This window comes from Ovis aries, unplaced genomic scaffold (assembly GCF_016772045.2).
Source record: "Ovis aries strain OAR_USU_Benz2616 breed Rambouillet unplaced genomic scaffold, ARS-UI_Ramb_v3.0 scaffold_87, whole genome shotgun sequence".
Classification (NCBI taxonomy): Eukaryota; Metazoa; Chordata; class Mammalia; order Artiodactyla; family Bovidae; genus Ovis; species Ovis aries.
This window is the reverse complement of record NW_024599828.1, coordinates 838941-860185: the sequence shown is the minus strand read 5'-3', so window position 1 is coordinate 860185 and position 21245 is coordinate 838941. Positions and strand designations below refer to the sequence as shown.

At 44.6% G+C, this 21245-nt stretch overlaps 2 protein-coding genes across 2 annotated transcripts in view; both read left to right on the top strand.

Moving 5' to 3' along the window:
* The window catches only part of PAG3 (pregnancy-associated glycoprotein 3), a 928325-nt gene that overhangs the window by 440510 nt on the left and 466570 nt on the right, over positions 1-21245 (top strand).
* LOC114110019 (pregnancy-associated glycoprotein 4-like) lies at positions 10738-20058 on the top strand. The gene is made up of 9 exons (XM_027959315.3): positions 10738-10871; positions 11929-12079; positions 13054-13171; positions 13270-13388; positions 14586-14779; positions 15969-16085; positions 17753-17894; positions 17981-18079; positions 19762-20058. The coding sequence occupies exons 1-9, from the start codon at positions 10771-10773 to the stop codon at positions 19909-19911; spliced, it is 1191 nt and encodes a 396-aa protein (XP_027815116.1). The 5' UTR covers positions 10738-10770; the 3' UTR covers positions 19912-20058.

Here is a 21245-nt window from a genome sequence, read left to right as displayed (position 1 = left end):
GTGGCAAGAAAGAAGTGGGCTCTCATCTCTGTGGAGAGACTTGCACTAACATTATATGACAGAGAATTGAAATTGTATTGTATTTAAAACAATGTTATTTAGGTTTTGATTACAGTCGTTGAACCTGTAGCCTAACACTCATAATAGAATAACTGATTTTTGTGTTAGCCTTGTCTTGATATTAGGGTCGGAATGAGACAATATCTATTGGCGTATACATAGAAGTGAGTAAAGTGACAGCCCTGCCCTTGGAAGCTTTGCTCTAGTGTGGGATCAGAAACTGAACCAAGAACAAAGCTACAAGGCAAGAGAGATTCACAACCCTGCAGGAACCTTTGGAAAAGGATACTCAATCGGTCTTAATCTCAGGAGGTTGCTTGAAACAGGGACAATCCTCTCTCAGTCTCCTCATAAATAGGCCATGGTAACAAGTTTCATGTAAAAGTGATTTATTTCAAATTCCTTCCAGAGGGTTTTCCCTCTGGAAAGTGCTTAAGATGTGCGTTTGAGACCTGGTTTGGGAAGATTTCTAATGTTCCAGGGCAACTAAGCTGGTGACCCATAGCTCCTGAGCCTGAGTGACCAAAGCCTGTCATATACATCAAGAGAAGCACAGGATTGAAAAGCCAGTGCACTGCAATTACAGAGTAGCCTCTGCTTGCTGACAATATAGAAGTCCTGAGCAACAATGAAGACATGCTGCTGCTGCTCAGTCATTTTAGTCGTGTCCGACTCTGTGAGTCCCCATACACGGCAACCTACCAGGCTCCCCTGTCCCTAGGATTCTCCAGGCAAGAACAGTGGAGTGGGTTGCCATTTCCTTCTCCAATGCATGAAAGTGAAAAGTGAAAGGGAAGTCACTCGGTCGTGTCTGATCCTCAGCGACCCCAAGCACTGCAGCCTTCCAGGCTCCTCCATTCATGGGATATTCCAGGCAAGAATACTGGAGTGGGGTGCCATTGCCTTCTGTGCAATGAAGACCTAGTGTGGCAAAAGAAAAAGAAAAAAAAAAAAAAAAGGCAATTCTCCCAGAGAAACCAGTGAGGTCTCAGGGGAAGCAGGACATGAAAAAGGATGAAACCAGTCTGGGTCTGATATAAGGCGAGTCATGGAGAGGGAAGCTACAGCCTGTTTTCATAGGGAAGTTGGGATATAAATTGTGCCTCAAATATTTCACAACCCAAGGCTACAGAGCTGGGATTTCACTCTCCCTGTAGTGCCTCCCTCTTATCCTTCAAGTAACACCCAGCTGGTGTCTCCAAGACCTTGTATTAGACTCTTGAAAGACAAATCAAAGATGACACTAGAAGCGAAAGACACCAAAGCTCAAGAAAATACAACCTCAGACAATGTCTAGATTTCTGCCCCCAGCATGCCATCTCCAACATCATATCTGAAATTCTGTGAGTCTAAAGAACTCCAAGGGTCTCTACATGTAAGCATTATTTTAAATTCAGGTTTTAATTTATATAGGAGTGTAGTTGATTTGCAGCACTGTATTAATGCTAGTTGTATGGGAAATTAATTTCCTTATACAGACACATGTATCCATTGTTTCTTAGTATGTTTTTGTTTTTGTTTTTGTTTTTCCCATACAGGATATGGATATTATTGGAATATCCTGTATGGGATTGAGCAGAATTCCTACTATTGAGCAGAATTCCTGTGCTGTACAGTTGATTATTTATTAAATAAAGTAGTATACATATATTTATCTCAAACTCTCAATTTATCCCTCTGCCACCTTTACACATTTGTAACTATAATTATTGTTGTGACAGAGGGAAGTGTCTAGGCACTTTTTGGATCTGTGCTTGTGACAGTGCAGTGGCCAGGGAAAGCAAGCTGAGAGAGACTCATTTGAGATGATGCTGAATGTGGAGAAGGACCTGGCAATGGAAAAATCTGGGAGAAAAACAATCTACATGTGGAAAGTCAACACTGCTAAGGACCAACGTAAACAAGTTTAATAAATGGCAACCCTTCCACTGCCAATCTTCCTTCCATGCTTGGAGCTTGGCCCACAGGTCAACCACCATGACCTCATTCCATGCTTCAGTTGTGAGTTAGCAGCAATGAGCCATGTCAGCCTTCCCAAGAAGGGAGAACCTGGGGTTATCATGAGGCTGAATATGCTCTGGACTCAGGGACTTGGGCACAAAGTGGTTATCACCAGGAGCATCAGGTGCAGGGGCACCACCAATGCCTCTGACTATCTGCATGTACTTGTTCTCAGAAGTAGAAACGCCAAGGGACCGATAGAGCAAAGAAACAAGTAATGACTCTTGCTTCATCTTGCCGCGTGGGATTCCAACGGCCCTTTGACCACACTGCTCTCTGCCCAAAACTCTCTCCTCTTTTGTTTCCTCAGGTGGCTTGTGAATAACATAAGTACCTGATTGTGAAGCTTGGTGGCTGGAACTCTAATCACAGTCAGCTGGGTCTCAGAGATGTCCAGCCTTGTCCTGTGTTTCTGTCCTTTTTCTCCAACCAGATTCATAAAGCAAAGTCCCTACAAAATATAAGGGTGATTGTAATTCTCTCAAGGTCTTTGAATCTCCAAGGTCTATTTGGAGCATCAAAGAGGGAACACATCCCCTGCATCCAGGCTAGTCTCAGGCAGCAGTCTCGCTCAGCCAGCGGTTCCCTGAGGAAACATAAGGCACATATCTAAGCTGCCAGAAGGCTGAGAAGAGAATGCTTCTCGCTGTGAATGCAGGTTCATGTTACCCAGTCATCAAAAGGTCTGTGTTGTTGAATGAGGATTGGCAGCTCTGGGGATCTGTGTTGGGTGTGAGTCAATCACCATCTGCACGACAGCCTCCTAGGGTCACTACAGCTGGGACTCTCCCACTGTGCCTGGAACCTAGAAGAAACGGCTCTGAATATTGCTTTCCTGCTGCTACATTGAGGCAGGTCTGCTGATAAAATCGGAAGCAGACTTGAGGGGCAACGGGAAAGAACCTTCCACTCTGGTGCTTGCAGATATCTAAGAGCTACCCAGCAGTGAATGCAATGGAGTTTTTCCTCATCTTTCCCTTCCTGGAAGTCTCCTAGCTTGGGAACTGGAGTTCCTGTATCCCAAGTCTTCACTAACTTACCTACAGTTAAGGTGAGTCATACACCCCAAGATTCAGTTTACCATTTTTCGGATGAAGGGTTCTGGACATACTCCAGAACACTTGTTCCAAAATGAGGCTCAATGCAAATCAGTGGACAAGTGGGTCAGAGGTGGCTATTGCTGAGGATGATAAGGTTGCCTCTGATGGGCAAGGGGCTGTAACTGTCTGATGATGTTCATGGGTCCTGGTCTCAGGACTGAGAGTGGTGAGCATTTGGCATGCAGATGCTGTGCCATCGAAGACCTTAGAGGCCTTGTCTCCCGGAATTTACCATCATTTGGGTTCTGTGAGATGAGATCAGGTAGTTATAAGTCAAATTTTACAAATGGGGAAGCATGTAGATTCCCCAGCAGAAACCCAAATTAGGCTGATAAATCATCTCTCCAAAAAAAACTCTGGGAGCTAGATATGCCAGGACTCTTAGACAAATTTTGAGGTATTTTAAATATTTTTTTTAAGTAGGTCATCTTTTGGATGACCTGCCATTCGGTCTCTGGCTTGGGATGATACAGTTAGAGTGGAATCAATGGGCCTCTGGGGGACGTAGTTCCTCTTCCTTTGACTCATTAGGAGTGAGTACAGCTCTCTCACCTCCACATCTGGAGCAGGAATTCCAGCAGGAATAACGTGACCCCCAAGTTTAACCAGAAGACTCAAGAAGGTCTGGCCCTCAGGTAGGCACTATCCATTTCCCAGTGCTCTTCCTTCCCTCCTGGGTCATGTGCACGCTGTCCACCTCCTGGTTACTGGGTTCTGAATTCCTCTGCCCTTCACTTGTAGATATTTAGGCAGTCCACTTGTGGTTCCCTCTCTACCCAGGCCCAATCCCTCACCTGCAGATCACACTAAAGGAGGGAAAATCAAGACGGGTCTTTCCATTTGGTTCTTCCTAAAAATGTCCACATTCCTTCTGCTTCCACACCCTGTTCTGAGTCATCAACATCTCCAGCTAGAAGACTGAGCTGATGAGAGGAATGGAGATGCAGATTGGGGATGGGGGTGGTAAGGGTGTCAGCTGTGGGGGACAGTTTTCAGATGACAAGAGATGAGTTGTAGTAATGAGCATGTGTGGTCCTCCAACCACTCATTCATTTGGGACCTGCCTAAATCTGCATTCTTGGGCTTCTAAGGGTATCACTTAGACAGAACCTTCAAAATGGACTTTCCATAAACCTCTTACTGCAAAAAATTTCAAACAAAACAAATATAGGAAAAAAGAGTGTCTTGAACACTATATTTCACCATTCAGCATCAATAACTACAAAACTAACATCTTAGTCCCACAGGTTGTCATAGACTGCAAACAATGCAACATCAAGGTGGTGGCCAATTGAGTTCCCTGCGAAGACATTCTTAAGTAGCATCAGTCTTTCTCTTCTTGCTCTCTTCTCACATGTGGTGGCTGAAGGGAAGGAAGAAGAGGGAGAATAAGAGAGAAAAAGAAGGAGAGGCTAATCCCATCATGAGGGACCACCATCAAAACCCCATGTCAACCTGGGTACCTCCCAAAGGCCCTACTTCCTAATACCATCACATTGGGAGTCAAGGGTGGACACAATTCAATCCATAGCAGCTATACATAGCATAGCAGCTATCTGTTTTTACATTAAGACAGACCATCGTTTCATTCTCTCTGTTTTAATGCTTATTCATTTTCCCTGAAATATTTTAGGGACAAGATGAACATTTCACCAAATCTACATAATGAATATTTGTGGTATAATGATAGGATGTGAAAAAAATGCTCTTTCTTCCCCCAAAAAATGAACACTTTATTTCCAGTCCATGTGCAAATTTCCCTGATGCTCAAAAAGCAGATGTCTTTCCACAGTTTATCGAAAGAATGTAGTCATATGTTGCACTTGGTTGTTCTCATTTAGGACTAAATAACTGTTCCTCTCCCAATTTTAATGCCATTTATTTGTTCAGAAACAGGGAAGAAGCAGGGTGGCTTGTCTTACAGAATGTCCCACTATTGGTTTTAGAGCAGGAGTCCACAGTACCAGCACAGTGGGTCAGGACCAGTACCAGTCCTTGGTCTATTAGGAACCAGACTTCCACAGAAGGAGGTGAGCTTCAGGCCACTGAGTGAGGCTTCATCTGTATTATAGCTGCTCCCTGTCACTCTCTCATCACCCCCAGAAGGGACAGTCTAGCTTGTTTTCCTGGAACTGTTTGTAGTTACATAACCTATGTTTATGGATAACAGAATGAGATGGCTGGATGGCATCACTGACCCGATGGACGTGAGTCTGAGTGAACTCCAGGAGTTGGTGATCGACAGGGATCCCTGGCATACTGCGATTCATGGGGTTGCAAAGAGTCAGACACGACTGAGTGACTGAACTGAACTGAACCTATGCCTAATAGAAAAAAAAAACACCTTAAATATTGATGATTATTTTCCTTTCTCAGTGCTCAGAATGATGAGTTGGTGTCCTAGCAGTCTATCACACTGACAAATCAGATGTTGCCTATTAAGATTGGGACATATTTGGTCAGCTTAAATTTCAATATTAAAAACCTAAGATCCAGCCCCATCCTTCATGGCAAATAGAAGGAAAAAGGTGGAAGCAATGACATCTTAGCTTCTAAAACCACTGTAAATGGTGCCCGTGGCCATGAAATGAGAAGACATTAGCTTCTCGGCAGGAAAGCTATGAGAAAGATAAACGGTGTGTTGAGAAGCAGAAACATCATTCTGCCCAGCAAACTGGTAGATATTTGGTCTTTCCATTTGGATCCCTAAACATTCTGTCCAGTCCCCAAGGGTCTTTGAAGCCCCTCAGTTTTCTGGTCCTACATAATGCCCAAGATTATTTTGTGCATTTCTTTACTCAGTCCTGAAACCAGCCATCTCTTTAATATCATCTAATGGGAAATGTATTTAGAAGCTACATGTTAGATCTCAGAATAGTCACAGTCATCAAGTTCACACTGCTTCTAGGCTTTACAGTGGTTGGAGGAGGAAGTACACATTTTCCTTAAAACTAAAATAAAAAGGAATACAATTAGTTGGTACAAACTTATGCTTTCAGTTCAAGATTTAAGACAGCAGGGTTTGAATTAAACTTCTTTATGTTATGTGTGAATCTCTTTTTCTAGCCACTGAAAGGCTTACTTCAAAACATTAGTTTTAATTATCATATCGCTTTTACCTGATAACATACATATGAATCTGTCACAATAACAGAAACAATATAAGGAACAATAAATTGTTGATTTTTGCTCACCTCAGCTGCGATGGCAATGCATGTTCATGATGGCTACAAAGGCAGCATAGAAGCATAACCGAGAGTAATTACCCCACGTCCAAATCAGAGGCATCAACCAAGCTACCCTACTTCAAAGTAAGGAGCAGCGGCTGTGCTTTGCTGGACAGCGGTGAAGTGTTACTCCACGTCCAAGGAAAGAGAAGCCCAAGTAAGATGGTAGACACTGAGAGAGGGCATCAGAAGGCAGACAGACTGAAACCACATTCACAGACAACTAGCCAAACTGTCACACGGACCACAGCCTTGTCTAACTCAATGAAACTAAGCCATGCCGTGTGGGGCCATTCTAGATGGATGGATCATGGTGAAGAGGTCTGACAGAATGCAGTCCACTGGAGAAGGGAATGACAAACCACTTCAGTATTCTTGCCTTGAAAACCCCATGAACAGTATGATAAGGCAAAAAGATAGGACACTGAAAGATGAACTCCCCTGGTTGGTAGGTGCCCAATATGCTACTGGAGATCAGTGGAGAAATTACTCCAGAAAGAATGAAGGGATGGAACCAAAGCAAAGATAACACCCATCTGTGGGTGGGCCTGGTGATAGAAGCAAGATTCAATGCTGCAGAGAGCAATATTGCATAGGAACCTGGATTGTTATGTCCATGAATCAAGGCAAATTGGAAGGGGTCAAACAGGAGATGACAAGAGTGGACATAGAAATTCTAGGAATCAGCAAACTAAGATGGACTGGAATGGGTGAATTAAACTCAGATGACCATTATATCTACTACTGTGGGCAGGAATCCTTTAGAAGAAATGGAGTAGACTTCATAGTCAACAAAAGAGTCTAAAATGCAGTCTCAAAAATGACAATATGTTCTCTGTGCGTTTCCAAGGCGAATCACTTAATACCACGGTAATCCAAGTTTAGGCCACCATCAGTAAGGCTGAAGAAGCTGAAGCTCAACAGTTCTATGAAGACCTACAAGACTTTCTAGAACTAACAGCCAAAAAAGGTATCATTCTCATTGTAGGGGACTTGAACCCAATAGTAGGAGTCAAGAAACACCAGGAGTAACATGCATATTTGGCCGTGGAGTACAGAATGAAACAGGGCAAAGGCATTTTGCCAAGAGAATGCCCTGGTCATAGCAAATACCCTCTTCCAAAAACACAATGAAGACTCTACACATGGACATAACCAGATGGTCGGCACCAAAATCAGATTGATTATATTATTTGCAGCCAAAGATGGAGAAGCTCTATACAGTCAGCAAAAAACAAGACTGGGAGCTGATGGTGACTCAGATCATGAACTCCTTATTGGCAAATTCTGACTGAAATTGAAGAAAGTGGAGAAAAGCACTAGACCATTCAGTATGACATAAAGCAAATCCCTTATGACTATACAGAGGAAGTGAGAAATAGATTTAAGGAACTAGATCTGATAGATAGAGTGCCTGGTGAACTATGGACAGAGGTTCATGGCATTGTACAGGAGACAGGAATCAAGACCATCCCCAAGGAAAAGAAATCCAAAAAAGCCAAATGGCTGTCTGAGGAGGCCTTACAGATAGCTATAAAAAAGAAGGGAAGCAAAAACCAGAGGAGAAAAGCAAAGATTTACCCATTTGAATGCACAGTTCTGAAGAATAGCAAGGAGAGATAAGAAAGCCTTCCTTGGCAATCAATGTAAAGAAATAGAGGAAAACAACAGAATGGGAAAGCCTAGAGATCATTTCAAGAAAAGTAGGGATATCAAGGGAATATGTCATGTAAAGATGAGCTCAATAAAGGGCAGAAATGGTATGGACCTAACAAAAGCAGAAGATATTAAGAAGAGGTGGCAAGAATACACAGAGGAACTGTACAGAAAAGATCTTCATCGCATAGATAATCACAATGGTGTGATCACTCATCTAGAGCCAGACATCCTAGAATGTGAAGCCAATGGGCCTTAGGAAGCAACACTATGAACAAAGCTAGTGGAGGTGATGGAATTCCAGTTCAGCTATTTCAAATCCTAAAAGATGATGCTGTGAAAATGCTGCACTCAATATGCTAGCAAATTTGGAAAACTCAGCAGTGGCCACAGGACTGGACAAGGTCAGTTTTCAATGCAATCCCAAGAAAGGCAGTGACAACAAGAAACTACCACACAATTACACTCATCTCACACACTAGTAAAGTAATGCTAAAAATTCTCCAAGCCAGGCTTCAGCAATACGTGAATCATGAACTTCCAGATGATCAAGCTGGTTGTTGAAAAGGCAGAGGAACCAGAGATCGTATTGCCAACATATGATGGATTATCAAAAAAGCAGGAAGTCCAGAAAAACACCTACTTCTGTTCTACTGACTATGCAAAAGCCTTTAACTGTGTGGATCACAATAAAATGTGGAAAATTCTGAAGGAGATGGGAATACAGGACCACCTGAATTGCCTCTTGAGAAACTTGTATGCAAGTCAGGAAGCAGCAGTTAGAACTGGACTTTAGAACAGTGGTATGCGGAAGAATCTTGAGTGTCCCTTGGACTGCAAGGAGATGCAACCAGTCTATCCTAAAGGAAATCAGTCCTGAATGTTCACTGAAAGGACTGATGCTGAAGCTGAAACACCAACACTTGGCCATCTGATACAAAGAGCTGACTCAATTGAAAAGGCCGTGATGTTGGGAAAGATTGAAGGCAGGAGGAGAGGGGATGACAGAGGATGAGATGATTGGATGGCATCGCCAGCTCAAGGGACATGAATCTGTGTGGACTCTGGGTTGGTGATGGACAAGAAGGCCTTGTGTGCTGCCGTTCACGGACTCACAGAGAGTTCAACACGACTGAGCAACAGCACTGAACTGAAGTTGTTGAATATATTGTCAGACTTCTTTCCTTTTTTACTTTTGGTTTTCTTTGGTTTTGTTTTGATTGGCAGGAGTTTTGTTTTTCCTTAGAAGATATTCCACTCTGAAGGTAGAGTCATAAGTCTGAATTTTAAAGCCACTTAAGTAATGTGTTGTTATAGGTAGCTGGTCAACAACTTGATGCAGTCAGATTTATTAGTCTTTGTTCTCAATTTGTTCAGTTCAGATCAGTCCTTCAGCTGTGTCCTTTTTGCAACGTCGTAGACTGCAACGGGCCAGGCCTCCCTATCCATCACCAACTCCTGGAGCTTTCTCAAGCTCATGTCTATCGACTTGGTGATGCTATCCAACCATCTTATCCTCTGTCTCCTGCTTCTCATCTTGCCTTCAATCTTTCCTAATATCAGGGTCTTTTCCAATGAGTCAGCATGTTTAGTATGCATAGTCACTTTTAAAATCAACCAACATGAATTCATTTCCTCTCTGTTCCCACTGCACTCCCAAATCTAGGGCAGAAACAAAAAACTGCAGAGACTGAAGGCTGATTCCAGCACATTGTTGTGGAGATTTTGTCCCCCTTTCCCCCACACCTTTCTTTTTTTTTTTTTTTCAGGAAAATAAAATAAGTTGCTAACATTAAAATCAGTATATTGTACATAGATATCCAAACTTCTCATTTTCTTGAAAACATGGCCAACTGGCCTGTTTTCCAGCATGGGTGAAGTGGAGGAAAGTCTGCTCCCAGAAGTAAGGCCTGTGCTGCCCAGATTCCAACATGGCCACCTAGTCCTAGTATCATATTTCCTGCCTCCTGGGGCCATGAGTTTGTCAGAACTAGACTTCTAGCTCTCTTAAGATAAAGATTACTTTTGTCTTGATCAACTTTGACTTTGAAGCCTTTAACCCACAACCTAGCACACAGTTCTTCCTTGTACAGTTGTTGGATGCTATAAAATATCTTGCGGGTGCATTTGACATTTCTTCCAATACTGAAACCATGCAATTGAAGTACTACTCCGCCCTAAATCTTTGATGCAAGCTGGCATCATAGGTGTCCCTATGTCTGCATTAGACCCACTACCTAAAACCAGTTGTGTGTCCCTGGGCTGTCCCTGAAGTCTTCACTTTGCCATTTGACAACTTATCATCCTAGCAGTGTCCTCGGTAACGAAGAGAAATGCTAAATCAGTAATGCGAAGTCTCACGAAGTCAGTAATGCATATTTCCCGAAGTAGCCAGGAAGATGACATGAAACCACACCTGTCGAGCATGGCCCTTAATATCCATTTTCATGATGTTGTTAGCAGTTTTTTCTCCAAGTAGGCAAGGTTTTCCGTCTTCTTAGATGTCCATGCAGATCAGCTTGATTTTCCAGCCAAGATTCAAGGAAGAGATTACAGCTCAATTCTCTGTATTCTGAAAAGCTTCAAAGTCCGTTCGCCAAGGACACTGATGAAGGTAAAGTTTTTTATGAAGACCTTTGTGTTTTCTTCAGATCTTTTAGTGGCCTGAACGGGAAAACTAGGGTAGGTCAGAGCATATATAACTAGGGGCTCCCGGTCACCACTCCATGCTAAGAACCCAAACTTCCCTGAGTACTTGGTGCCAGAAAAGAAGCATGAAGTGGCTTGTGCTCCTCGGGCTGGTGGCCTTCTCAGAGTGCATAGTCAAGTAAGTATGGGGACTGTATGTCACATCATATTCCTTTCTCGGATTTTTCTTTTCATCTGATTATTCTTCGAACCATCAGGTTTAGAAGGGAAAGGAAAATTACTGTAAGAGTCTTAAAGTTCAACTCTGACTTATTGATAAGTAACTTGCTATAGGAACTGTGGATCCCAAAGTCTCAGTATAGATTTGGGTTGCGCAACACTTGGGGTCTAGTCATGTCATGACCTGTTGAAAATGCAACTCCTTGCAACTGTTCAGTGCACAGTCTATGCAGATGTTGATGTGGCCCTGTGGAATAGCACCTTTCTACATTTTGTTCAACATGTCCTCTTTTTTCCCTATTTCAATGTGTATATGCCTATGTCTGCATCTCTGTATCACTGACATTTATCTCTCCATCTCTTTGGAAGTCACTGGGAGTCTATTTCTCTTTATGTTGTTTGCTTTTAATTTTTTCATTTGACTCATCCTTCCTTCTCAAACCTCTGAATTTCCCTTACTTGAACCCTATATCTTGTATTCTTCTTTCAACTTTTCTCTTTCAACTTGAAGAAAGGTAAACTGTCTTATATCTGACAAGGAGTGTGACCACATTCAACTCAGAAACCTCTTGTATTTCAAATTTCTCCCTTGTAAATAGAATAAGACTCTCTCGTCTACCTCCTTCCTTGAGGTTCTTTGAGAAGGAATGAGTGGGATGGCAACAGCAATGCTGATGGCTTTCATTGTTGAGACTTCCTATTTATCAGGTTCCTTATATCCATCACTTCACTTATCCCTAAGGTATCCTATTTGAAGGGTTTGTACTGTTACATTCCACCATTTTACCGAAGGGGACACTGAGACACCACATGGTCATATGGCTAACCAAAGATGGCAGAAAAGAACCTGTATTCAAATCTATGTCTTTGCCATGGTATATGCATAAAATTCTGATAGTAATGTGCCTCATAAAAATGATTAGAAAACACACAGGGCCAATAAAATGACAGTTATACATTAACACTGACAGTTAATTATAGCATCTTTGTTTTCTTTGTCAAATGCTTGGTGAAAGAATACCTCTAAGGAGAGTAAAGACCATGAGAAAAACCCTCAGTGGAAAAAACATGCTGAACGATGTTTTGATGGAGCATCCTTACAGACTGCCCCAGATTTCTTTTCGTGGTTCAAATCTAACTATTCACCCACTGAGAGACATCAGAGATGTGAGTATTTTGGGAGGATGGTCCTCCAGAGCACTCCCTGGTGCTCTAGCTTAGCATGGGGCTCATCTGGAGGTGCCAGGTGGGATGTTGGAGTTGGGGTTCCTGCAGGAGGCTGAGACACTGGAAAACAGGGACCCCACCCAGAGGAGAAGGCACTCTCATCCTCAACTGTTGGTCTTTGTGACTGGGTCTGGCCATTACCAGGTGGCAGGTAAACATCCATTTCTGTGTCAAACATGTGTCATTAGTTTGAGAGTGATTGTTCCTTCTGAACTAAGTGAGCGCCTCAGTTACAGATGAAGAGTGAACTATCACAGATCAAAAGGTAGAACCAAATGCAAAGCAATTGTGAATCCCCAGGCAGAGGAATTCGGTTTCCACAGATGCAAGAACAACAGCAGGAAAAAGTTACTGAACCTGTATTCCGTGTATGATCATAAGAATATAACACAGTGCTTACTGTTTTTAGGTTAGAAAAGGGCTTAATTTGTCTTCAAAAATGCCCATTCCAGCCTGAGAGATAGGCAAAGAGTAAATACATACAAATGAAAGGGTCACCTGTGAGGTGTGGATTAGATGTGGTCTGAGTTTAGAGGGAATGGCTGGAGTTGATCAAGTAGGACCTCCTGGAGAAGGGGGTGGTAAGGCTTGGTTTGAAGAGACTACAGAGCTTCTCAAATGAAGGCACCAGGACTTCCCTGGGTGTCCAGTGGTGCTAGAGGCCCAGTGGTTATGCCTCTAATCTTCCCATGCAGGAGATACCACTTCAAGGCCTGTTCATAGAGTCAATATTTTGCATACAATGTAGCACAGGAAAAATATATCAAATGCAGATACCTCTGTGACCAAAGCCTGTGAACTGAACAGTGGTTAGAAAGTGATCTCAAGAGATACATGATACCCAGAGGGAGGCATCAGTGTGGGAGTAGAGGGTAGCCAATCTGCACTAACCCACTCGCTCCTTCTCCATGTAGACATTCTACGTGGGTAACATCACCATTGGAACACCCCCTCAGGAATTCCAGGTTGTCTTTGACACAGGCTCAGCTGTTTTGTGGGTGCCCTCCGTCTTTTGCAACAGCTCAACCTGTTGTGAGTACAGACACCCCATACCCGAATGATCTTTCACTTGCCCTGCCACCCTGTTTTCACCCTTGGCACCTGATGACACTCATCTCTTGTGTCTGCAGCTACACACGTTAGGTTCAGACACCTTGAGTCTTCCACCTTCCGGCCTACCAATAAGACATTCTGGATCAACTATGGAGCTGGGAGAATTGAAGGAGTTGTTGTTCGTGACACAGTTCGGGTAACGGTGTAAAAAATGCTGAGTCAGGACTGGATACGAGGTGACCTCTGCTTGCGAAACTGATGCAGGACGATCAGGCAGGACTCTTCCTAGCCTAACTCCCATAGATATTGGCCATCTTATCCACAGGATCATGTCTCTGGAGTGGCAGTGCCCGTGGTGTCACCTGGGCAAACAGATTAGCTAACTCAGAGTGTGGCTTGAGGTGTGGACTTGCAGCTCCTCTGCCCATGAGCAGTTCAAGGTTCATTGCGCTCAGAGCGAGAATGGATAAAAGCACCCACTTTTATATGAACAAACTGTTCCCTCCACTTTCCGGTATTAACTGGTTTAATTCTGCAACAACCCCACACAGTAGTTACTCTGATTACCTCATGAGACATATGAGGAAACTGAGGTCCAGACAGCAAGGGCCTTGCTGAGAGCACACATGTGATAAAAGGTGGAGTTAGGCTGGCTTTTCAGGACTGAAGTTGCTGTCCGGTGTTTGGGGACAGGATAAAACTGATCTGGGGACCCTGGGTGCAGTCAAGGCCTTCAGGTATCCAGAGTGGGAAACTGGAGGCCTGACAAGTCAAGGGACAAGATAAATGAGTTCTCACTCTAGAGGACCCTTAAGAGTCTAATAAATCTATGGCTTGCCTCCCCCAAAATACTTGAGTAGTTCCCCTCTCGCTCTTTCTCTCTCATGCACACTCACAGAAATATACACATATCCCCAAAAGTGAATTGCCCAGGCAGTAATTTCATAGAACCCTGCAAGCAAGATTGTGTTTTTGGCTTCTGTCTTACCGGACAGATGCAGAATCCACAATACCTTACAGAGAATTCAGTCCATTCTTGTCATTAGGTCACAGTGATGCCAAAGAGAAAGCTATCTTGCTCTCAATTCTTTTGTCAATAATGTGGCACCAATGGGACCTGGTCTGACTCTTGGTTGCCCCACCTGGACAGAGGCCATGAGGCCAATCTGACTCACTCAGGTGGTGCTTTTCAGAGGGGCAGATATTTTAAAATTCACAGCCTGTCTCAAATGGAACCCAAATTCCCCTTCTACCTTGCTCTAACCATCTGTGGGCAACCAAAGACAGAGCCCAGCCTCAATTCTTCTCTAAGGATCTAATGGCAATTCAGCCCAACCCAGTCCTAGCCCCCACTTCACATATCTGTAAGTTGGAACACTCTTCTGTCCCACAGATTGGGGACCTTGTAAGTACTGACCAGCCATTTGGACTAAGCATGGCAGAATACGGGTTGGAGGGCAGAAGATTTGATGGCATCTTGGGCTTGAACTACCCCAGACTACTCTACTGTAGACCACTCCCCATCTTTGACAAGCTGAAAAATCAAGGTGCCATTTCTGAGCCTGTTTTTGCCTTCTACTTGAGCAAGTAAGTCTGAGATGGACAATTTCTTTCTCCAAATTAGCTGTAAGATGCTTTCAGTTGCACAAAAATTATAGAACACTTAATAAAGAAGTATCCAGGAGAAGGCAATGGCACCCCACTCCAGTACTCTTGCCTGGAAAATCCCATGGACAGAGGAGCCTGGTGGGCTTCAGCCCATGGGGTAGCTACTAGTCGGACATGACTGAGAGACTTCACTTTCACTTTTCACTTTCATGCTTTGGAGAAGGAAATGGCAACCCACTCCAGTGTTCTTGCCTGGAGAATCCCAGGGACGGGGGAGCCTGGTGGGCCGCCGTCTATGGGATCGCACAGAGTTGGACATGACTGAAGTGACTTAGCAGCAGAGAGTAATATAATCAAGGATAAGTATGGCCCCAGGGCCCTACTGGTTTTCACAACTGGCTTTTATAAATAAAATTTTATTGGAACACAACCTTACTCCTGGGCTCAAGACCAGTAACTTGGGCTAGGGGTTAAGTCATGAGGGAGGCAAATGGAAGGCAACAGGAAACAATTTGGAGGAAAAAGCATTATGATTTGCTTATGAATTTGATAAGGAAGGAAGGAGAAGGATGGTGGTTATCTTTCCTTCCTCATTAGCATTTAAAAGAGAGCCCAGGACCAGCTCCCCAATTTGTGGAGCCACTGAGAAATGAAAGTATGGGATATAAAAGTGTGGGACCCCTCGTTCAAGAAATATTAGGCATTTCAACACAGGGAGAGCAGAGGTGGCGCCCCTTCTGAGTGTGGGGCCCTTTGGACAGTGGAGGTCACAGGCCAATGTAGCCAACTCTGGGTGACCTGAACCCACACCCTTAGAGCTCCCAGGCCTTGATTTTCCTGAAAAATGACAAGGTGGACACGGGGAAAGTCAAAACACTTCAGCACCCTGTCCTGTGAGGGTGTCTGAGCACTCAGGTTGCTGAAGGTCCAGGGCGTCTTCAGAAGACATAGTGGGTGGAGCTCAGACAAGTGATTCAGCTTCTAACCTCCTCTGTGCCACTCATGAGACAGTAACAGACCTCAGTCTGGATCTCTATCTCTCCTGGACTCGATTTCTGCATCTATACATGGGGACCTCATTAAGGCGTTGATGGTTGGACCTGCATAGCTCTCAGACAGTGCTGTTGTTACTGTCCTCCAAGATTCCCCCCCTCACATTTTTCTACAGAGACAAGCAGAAGGGCAGTGTGGTGATGTTTGGTGGGGTGGACCACCGCTACTACAAGGGAGAGCTCAACTGGGTACCATTGGTCCGAGTGGGTGACTGGACTATACATGTAGACCGGTAAGCCTCTCCCTCTGAGGGTCAGCCCAAGTGATGCTCCCACTACTGTACATAGACACAGGCAGACACACACAAATACGTTCTCAGACACACAGTCACCCAGACATATACACCACCCACAATGACACAGGCAGACACACAGACACTTGGAAACATATAAGCACACACATACAAACCTACACAGAGACACATAAAAAACATGCTTAGCTAGTCAGAGACACACATACACCCACAGAGACACATACAAATACACAAACACACAAGCCCATAAATACACAAACAACCCATGGGTTCATGATCCCAGGCCTTCTCAGAAAGGCTCTGACCAGGGTCCTAAAAGGGTCCAGAAAGGTCTGTGCAGCTGGGAGAAGGCTGCATCCCCTGCCCTTTGAGGTGAGGAGCATGGTTAGAGGACTTTACAGTGTGGTGAACAGAGGATCATGGAGAATTTCATCAGCCTGGACAGAGTTATGATAAGATGACCAACTGTCCAGGGCTACCTAGGACATAGGAAGTTCTCAATACAGATAAATGTCAGTTAAAAAACAGGGACAGTCCAGAGAAAATGGAGAAAACTGGTCTTCTTAGGGAGCAGCTACCCAGCAGTGGAGAGAGGTTGGCTGCAGTCTTAAGACCTGAAAGCAACTAATAAAAAAGGCACCCCATGTTCATGGGCACACAATGGGGCATTGGCTATAACAGAGAATCAGGAAGGTGGAATCCTTGAGTGACCTGAGGACTGAGGCATAATTGATAGGATTCTGTGTGATACCCTCAGATAAAAGCTGACCTATTCTATGGCATTTCTGTGGGCTAGTCATGTATTTCCTGGACAGGGTCTCAGGATCTGAGCTGGTTGTAGGAGCAGTGCTGGAAGACACCCTAACCCAGAGGGGCCCGTCTCTCCCCCTACTATGAGAATCTGCTGCCCCTGCGAATCTCTATCTTCACTCTGTGTGCGACCCATTATTTGTTCCCCATCAGATACAGCTCTCTGGAGGTTTCTTATTGTTTTCTCAGTCTTCATTCACTCATTGAACAGAGAAGCATTGTGCATCCACTGTGTGCCAGGCACTTTAGGAAGGCAAGGAGAATAAAACTCGCCCTCAGATCTAAGAAGGCGGATGTACATGAAGTGACTAGCCCAGATAGTGAATTCTGACTTTGGTACATGCTAGACGTGAGGAGGAGAAGGCAATGGCGACCCGCTAAAGTACTTTGCCTGGAAAATCCCACGGACAGCAGAGCCTGGTGGGCTGCTCTCTATGAGGTCGCACAGAGTCGGACATGACTGAAGTGAGTTAATAGCAGCAGCAGCAGCAGTCATGAGGAAGGGTCTACAGAGAGTGACCAAGACAGGAGACTGATAAACACCGGGAGAAAGACTTCCCAAAAATAATGCAATTAAGATGGAATCTGGAAGATGAGAACAAATATGCTGGTCAAAGAGGAATGGAGTCTTCTAGGAAGGAAGACCAGCTTGTGTCAAGGTACAAGATCCTGGTGTATTCAAGTCCTGCATTTGAGGATGTCAGGAAAGGTGCTGTGTCGAGAGCAAAGGAAAAGAGGGAAAGAGATGAAAGGCTCTTTATGAAACAGTTGGGAAGTGGGCAACTCTAGGGAGACTCAAGTGACCTTGATGCCCACTTTCTTCCATTGTCTCTCAGCATCACCATGAAAAGAGAGGTTATTGCTTGTTCTGACGGCTGCAGGGCCCTGGTGGACACCGGGTCATCTCATATCCAAGGCCCAGGAAGACTGGTCGATAACATACAAAAGCTCATTGGTGCCAAGCCACAAGGTTCCAAGGTGAGGGGTCATGACCCAGGGTCACTCCCAGTCTCCACACACAACATAGGATCTCCATACTCAACCTCTCACCCTCTCTCTAACAGCACTACGTTTCATGTTCTGTGGTCAATACTCTGCCTTCTATTATCTTCACCATCAAAGGCATCAACTACCCAGTGCCAGCTCAAGCCTACATCCTCAAGGTGAGGGGACAATACTAAGGGTTGGTTCTCAAACTGGAGCTTGCAGGAACTCTTGGGCCACTGCTGGGAGGAGGGCACCCTCTGGAGGCCATGTCACACCGTTGCAGATGCTGCCGAGCCCTGTGGCTGGTCCAATGCCTGCCACAAAACCAATCACTTGAGAGTAAGGGCTGTGGGACACTGATTTTCCTGAAATAAATGTGGAGATACCACACCATAAGGCATAGCGGGAGTCAGGGAGTGGGGAACACTAAGGTCCTCAGTCCTCAAAGAGCGTCAATTCAGTCCAAACCCTTAGGTGCATGAGCATGAAATTCAGCTCTAGCAGTCCCTGAAATAGGCCATGGTACAAGGAGAATGGCTGGGGACAGTCCAAGTGTGAAGTCCCAGCATAAGTTAACAGTCCGCCTTAACTTCTCAAGATTTTTCTGGCTTGGATGATAAATTACATGGTCAGCCTAGTCCTCACTTGCATCTTCCCCTTGCTCTGAATAGCTGCCTCCTTTGTCAGTTGGGATACCCGACCCCTCAGTGGGGAGGTTGTAAAATAAGGTGTATGAAGGGCACACAGTGACTGCTCAGCCCCAGCACAGGGTGAAGACTCCATGTCAGCTCCCTGCGAGAGTTCAGAACAGGCTGATGGGCTCAAAGAAGGCTTTGAGGAAGAGAGGGAATTTCAGGAATTCTAAAATGACAAACTCATTGAGCCATATGGAGGGCTGCTTGGTTCTAGGCAAAAGTGCACTGGATTTTATGCAAATGTCATCTCAAGGTGGTCTGCACTAAGGCCCTGGGGACTTACTAGGGCTGATGAGGGCTATGGACTGACCAGTGCGGGTAGGGAACCAGAGTACCTTACCCACCCAAGCCTGAAGTGGCCAAAGAGGGTGAGTGTGGGCCGCAGGAGGCTTCTTCGAGTTCCTGAGTTAAGTGTTCAAGTACGTGTTGTGGGCACTGCTCTATTTCAGATGGATAACCTACATTGAGTTACTTGGTAGCACAAGGAACTCCACTCAGTTATAACAGCCTGGATGGGAGGGGTGTCTTTGGGACCAGGATACCTGGATACACACGATTGAGTCCCTCTACTGTCCACCTGAAACTCAGAATATTGTTAATCAGCTATATTCCAATGCAAAATAAAGCTTTTTTAAAAATAAAGGACAGATTGTGGGGATTCAGGAGGAGAACCAGCATTCTCTGCAGAGAAAACAAGGGGCAGGAGTCAGAAGGAAATAACAGGGAGTGAAGGGAACTATGGACACACTGTTCTTTTCTAAATAATTATATTGAAGTGTGGCATATGTTCAGTGTTGCATTAAGTTCTCCTGCACAACAATGTGACTCAGTTATACACATAAAAATTATATTTTTCTTATTCTTTTCCATGTGGTTTATCACTGAATGCTGAATAGAGTGCCTGATGCTCTACAATAGACTTTGCTGTTTTACATTCTTCTGTTTCCCAACCTCCCAGTCCTCCACTCACCACACCCTTCCTCATGACAACCTGATATCTTGGCCCTCTTTGGTTTTGGATGAACTCTCATATACCCTGCTGCTGAGAAAACCCCTTGATACTTACTAAAAATGGGAAATAAAATAATTTTGTGGGTCTGGATATTGGGAGAAGTCACTGGTAAGGGCTTATGGTGACTGGTGTGTGTCTCTGACTCCCCCAGGATTCCAGAGGCCACTGCTATACCGCCTTTAGAGAGAAAAGAGTGAGGATACCTACAGAGTGCTGGGTCCTGGGTAACGTCTTCCTGAGGCTGTATTTCTCAGTCTTTGATCGAGGAAATGACAGGATTGGCCTAGCACCGGCACTGTAAATGCTTGGAGTGGTTCAGGAATCAGAAAGGATATTCCTAAAACACATTCACTCACACTTTGGGCAGTCCTGCCCAGGATGCTGGTGAACGGTATCTGGTGTTTTGTACACCCTATTCTCAGTAAAGAATAAAGGGTTTCACTCTTAATGGTGTTGAAGCAAATGTTGCCTCTGTTTGTGTCTGGGTGTGAAGGATCTAGAGCCAAGTCTGAATCAAAATTGAGAGGAGCCCTCCTCCAACTGGCTTCAAGGAAAGGGGAGACTCATTGAAATGATTCTGGGAATCCAGGATACAAGAATCAGAGCAAATACAAAGATCTCAGTGACTGGACCCAAGAAATCAGAAGTCATCAATTCTCTTTCACCCTCACTATTTCCCTTCGGTCTGCTTTGATGGTCTTAGCCTGGCAACTTTTTTCCTTAAGGCTTCTACAGTTAGTGAGGGAGTTCAAGCTACCTACCCTAGGGTTTTAAGTCCTGAAGGCATCTCCTAGTAAGGAAAAAGGTTTGCAGACATCAGAGTTCAAGGGTGTTCTCTAAATGACCCACCTCAGTTCATATGTGCAGCCTCAGATCAGCCATCCTGGCAGGGACATAGGGTCTTATGACTGGCTTCACATGGTCTTTGGCCCTGACTCAGCAGCACACATAATTTTTAATGTCCTCCAGAAATACATGACTGAAGCTGGGGAGAGGCAGCCTCAAGGACAGCAACTGACAGATGGTCTAGGCCATGAAAGAGTTTGTGATGACCCACAAACTCCACCACCTCCTCATTAGGAGGAATTATATATAAGGGGTAATGAAATAGACTATCTTTGTCCCATCTCAGAGGAACTTATCACTGGGCTTCTCCTCCAGGGGATGTTGGGTGAAGTGCTTCATGCAGAGCTGGTTCTCCCTTTTTCCCACACCCTAGGCACCAGCTCTCTGCCACATATGCCTGCTCTGTCCTTTCCAGTCTTACCTGGTAAGTGGTGGTCCCAGTGGATCCTTGAGCCATCCTCCTCCTCCAGAGCCCAGAATGCCCCTTCCTTGGTCTCCAATGCTATTGAGGAGAATAAAATACATGAAATAGGAAACCCAAGGTACTCAGAGACTTAAGCCTTTCTGAGCATCCTCGGATAGGCTCTTTTGCAATGGAAGAATCCATTCTTTCCACCTGGAAGCCCTCAGGAGAATCCTCAGCTGAGTCAGTACGCGTCACAGGTTGATTTCCTTTCAGATTAACTGGTTTGATCTCCTTGTTGTATAAGGGACTCTCAAGAATCTTCTCAAGCACCAAAGTTCAAAAGCTCAATTCTTTGGCATTCACCCTTTCTTATGGTCCAGATC

What these genes read in the sequence shown, in the direction of transcription:
- LOC114110019 (XM_027959315.3), top strand. Translation starts at nt 10,771, where the DNA reads ATGCTAAGAACCCAAACTTCCCTGAGTACTTGGTGCCAGAAAAGAAGC. An exon ending in TTGTTCGTGACACAGTTCGG is followed by an intron (nt 13,389 to 14,585) that starts GTAACGGTGTAA and finishes TCTGTCCCACAG; the next exon opens with ATTGGGGACCTTGTAAGTAC. An exon ending in CTCAAGCCTACATCCTCAAG is followed by an intron (nt 18,080 to 19,761) that starts GTGAGGGGACAA and finishes TGACTCCCCCAG; the next exon opens with GATTCCAGAGGCCACTGCTA.